Genomic DNA, 4,107 nt, shown 5'->3' on the forward strand with positions numbered 1-4,107 from the left:
AGATAGGCCCAGTTGCGGAGCCCGTACTAAATTGGGTGGGGCGAGTGAGGCGGGTTGCCTACCCAGGCGTTTGCAGGCGTCCGGCGCTGTTTGACGTTAAATTTGGGTACCTTAGAATAGGCCTGTTCGATTTTTAAAAATAATCGTAATCGACGATTTTTACAATAATCGAAATTGGGTTCGATTCGATTTTTCAAAATCGAGAATCGAAAAAAATCGAAAATCGAAAAAAAAATCGAGTTTGGTCAATTATCGATAACCGATTCGATTTTTTGTTTATTTCGATTCTCGATTTTTGTTCGATTTACAATTTTTGCTCGATGTTCGATTTTTTTCAATTTTTAATGAGATAATCGAGTTTTGCAACATTAATATTTATAAATTGAGGAAAATACGACAAAAATCGATTGGAGACAAGTAACGGTTCACAAAGAATCGGTTATTTGAATTCATACGAGACGTTCTGTTTATCAATCGAAAATTCCACGCGATGCTGATGTGCTCTGCTGCTCTGTGATCTGCTACCTCGGCTAGCTACCCGCTACCCTAGTACAGCCGAAGCTGAGGCCTGCGGGCGGGCTACAGATGGGGGTCGGGCCGGCCTGGCCGGCGCCGCCGGGGACAGAAATCGTTTCCTGTAGTCAAAATCCGTCAAGTCCACATTTTCGATGTGGCTTAAAAGGGCTTCGCGTGCTTGGTGTGGGCTATGGACCGACGAACGCAGACACAAGGACCTTTATCTAGATAGATGTTCAAATTATGCTTCGAAACAGTCTGCAGTCGTCATTTGGATATGTGCAAATATGTCACAAAATTGCGCAAAATTGTCATAGAAACTTCTGACTTTTTTTAAAGAGGGGTGAAAGGTTGACGATAAGTCCAGAAATCTGCGTAGTTTGTTGCTACGTTGGAAATTTGAGAAACATTGAACGGCTAGACTATTCGATTCGTTCCGCCTTTGTCCCCGCTCCGCCAACACCACGTCCACGTGTCCACTCGTCCACCCCGTGTCGGCGGCGGTCCCCTGCCCCGCCCCCGACCCAAACCATTTTTTTTGGTGCGGGAGGGTCTCCTTGGTGAGGGATGCTGGGGAGCAGGTAGCGACGCGAAAATCTTGTGGAGGAACAGCGGACCGGGCGCTAGAGGCTTTCGCGTTTTGCGCTTTAGCGCACGCGAAGCCTAATAATCGACTAAAGTCAATAATCGTTAGAATTCAATAATCGTTGAAAGGTCAATAATCGTTGAAAGGTCAATAATCGAAAAAAGTCAATAATCGACCAACGTCAATAATTGATGTTTCATTTCGATTTTCGATTATGATAATCGAAATCGACCCTCCAAAAAAATCGTCAATTACTAAAATAATCGAATCGAGTTTTCGATTAATCGAAAAATCGCACAGGCCTACCTTAGAAGGTCGTACTAATTCTGGGGATGGGATATTCGGAACGTACTAATTCAGCCGGTCAGAATGTTGTACTCGTTGAGCCGATCCGGTGATTGGGTGGGGCAGCGTGAAGCTGGCCCCACCACTTTGCACCTGCGAAAAGTACCTGAAGGAGGGCCGTACTAATTCTGAAAATGGCATAGATCGAACATACTAATTCCGTACTAAATGATAGGCCTAGTCACACAGCCCGTACAAATTTTGGTGGGGCCTGCGTGAACCTGGCCTCACCCAACTTCGTATTGACTTTTAAGCTAGTAAATATTCCGTACTAATTCTAATTTTAGTATGGTTCGCACATACTAATTGCGTACTAAATCGTGGTACTATCGGCAGAATTAGTACGGCAATGGGTGGGGCCAACTTCACGGAGGTGCACGGGCTGGCTGACGCTACTGGGCAGGTTCGTCAACGGCGAATGACAGACGTGCATTATGGATTATCCCTTATAAATAGAAGTTGAAAGTTATATCTTTGACACTGAAGTAATCAGTTACAGACGGAGTCCTGCACCTGCACACTCTGCATCGGGGTACCTTTTTCAGGCTTCGATATTTTTTTTTCCCCGTCACATTTGGCTCAAAACGCTGTAAACACATTCGCGGTTAAGGCAGGATCTGAACGTCCAGCAAATTTCGACCCTATCCGCGAGAAAGCCGCAGGTGCGAGGTGCCAGCCGAGAGCGACTGGCGATGGCGACCACCATCCTGCTGGCGGTTCCTAGCAACAAGGAGGCGTCGACTTACAAACAGCCGGCAGAGCCTCTGGGCAAAGCGACAGAGCGTGTGAATGCGTGAGTGTACAGTGTACAGTACGAATCGCTGTACAGTCCATACCGCCGATGCACCGCCGCCGGCATTTTTTTTCCTGCTGCTCAGCTGATGTCTTTCAATAGACTGTCACGTTTCTGTGTGTGTCTTTTTATGTCGTTATTTTCCTCGACTCAGTCATCATAAAATTTGTATAAAAAGAACTACTCTTTCGAACAACAACGATCACCATCATGTAACACCACGGTGTTGCATCACGATAGACTTTTCACCCCCCCAACACACAGAAAATAGATATATTTTTAAAATGTGTTGAGGGAGAGTAAGAAGATACTGGTTACGTCTCGGTGAAGTAGTAGTTTAAAAATGACGCACGCCTGAGCACTAAGCCCGCGGCTCCGCTGCTGGGTCCTCGCCTAGCCACTTCCGCGCAGCCAACTCGCACTCGCTCCTGACCCACTGCTGCAGTGGGCGCCCCGCGTGCGTCCCTCCCGGCCTTGCGCACGCTCGCGCACGCGCCCACTGCAGCAGTGGGTCGCGGGTTCAATTACCCCCAGCCGCGTTTTTAGGCCGCCGCAGTCCGCCTCTCACTACACTGTGAAAAATATCGTCATAAATTTACATTTTTTTTGTAAACTCGTATTATAATTTAAGTTGTGAATGTACAAGAGTACAGTTTTTACTCGCCAATTGATTTTAAGTTGATACGAACTGCATGTGTTTTTACGATAACAAATTGTAATTTTACAACTTGCGTCCAGGAAAATTTTCCTGTAAACCTTCCTACTATTTTTCACAGTTTAGATTACCGAACCGCTAATGAGGCAACTACAACAGTCGTGCCACCTTGTGAGCCATCCATAGCAGCTAACAGAACACTCACCTTTGTACTTGGGGACGAACGTCTTGATGTCATGGGGGGTGTTTTGGTAAAAGTTGAGCTCCCGAGAGTTGAGCGGCTTGCAGATGGTGGACTGGTTCAGGAGAAGGAGTCGCGTGTGACCGCCGACCTGTGAACAGAGAGCGCGGAGGGCCACTGTTAAGGTACAGTGTCCATACTCAGCTAGGTGATGTAACTTCAACGTACCGCACAACGACAAAAAATTAAAGAAAAAAAAATCCTCGAACATCAAATAACAAATTGTACTCCTTGGGAAATTTTTTACGCATATTGTTTTTTTACTGAGGTTTTACTAGTTATGTTTTTCAAAAACCCATTGAGAAAACCCTAAAGCTAAAGAAAGCAGGAGGTAGAAGCTAATTTTCTACATGCAACAACCACCAGCATGCGTGTGAAAGTAGGAGCGAAAATACGACTATTTCTTTGTTTAGAATGGAGAGCGTATATAGTATGAATGCAAAAACCCGGGGAGATATGTCGCTACAGGGCGGGGAAAGAGTAAGAGAGCCAGACATCATGGACTAAGTGTGTAGAAAATGAATAAAAATTGGTGAAGTTTCAGAGGTTTGAAAAAGTCGAATACTTACCTGACCGACTATGAGGCGAAGCGGTAGGGACAGACCGAACTACTTTTCCCAAAAGGCTTATCCGTTTTCCCATGTCCGGCCTTGTCCCGACCACAACATCTGGAATGTCACATACAAGTGAGTGGGCCCCCCAGTCCCCTCCCGCCCCCCGGTGTCCCCCCTAAGGGCCCCCACGAGGTCAGCCCCCCGAGGCACCCCGACGGGAGGACAACCAGGACCAAACCCATGACACCTAACAAAGCGGATGATGCTTAGGTTACATCTTTTGCAAAAGGCAGTAACAATTTTCAAAAAAAAATAATAAAAAATTACATGAATACAAGGCCAAGCACGGTAAAAACAAGCCCTGGGAATCCCAGGAGTTTTTTCCGTTTCCCAGGGGAGTTGGAAGAGTCCCAGGAG

General features: G+C 46.3%; 1 protein-coding gene across 2 annotated transcripts in view; it reads right to left on the reverse strand.

The window, feature by feature from the left end:
- Window positions 1-4,107, reverse strand: part of LOC113209129 (uncharacterized) — a 20,488-nt gene that overhangs the window by 9,912 nt on the left and 6,469 nt on the right. The window contains exons 2-3 of one of the 2 annotated variants that reach the window (XM_052264034.1): window positions 3,706-3,804; window positions 3,101-3,227 (exon numbers count right to left, since the gene is read on the reverse strand). Coding sequence is in view for 1 of the 2 variants with exons in the window: in XM_052264033.1 (XP_052119993.1) it covers window positions 3,101-3,227 (127 nt within the window). In the remaining variant the exon portion in view is untranslated. The remainder of the gene's footprint in view (window positions 1-3,100; window positions 3,228-3,705; window positions 3,805-4,107) is intronic. The other variant, XM_052264033.1, reaches the window with a different exon arrangement.

This window comes from Frankliniella occidentalis, unplaced genomic scaffold (genome assembly GCF_000697945.3).
Source record: "Frankliniella occidentalis isolate FOCC.00 unplaced genomic scaffold, Focc_3.1 Scaffold16, whole genome shotgun sequence".
Taxonomy (NCBI): Eukaryota; Metazoa; Arthropoda; class Insecta; order Thysanoptera; family Thripidae; genus Frankliniella; species Frankliniella occidentalis.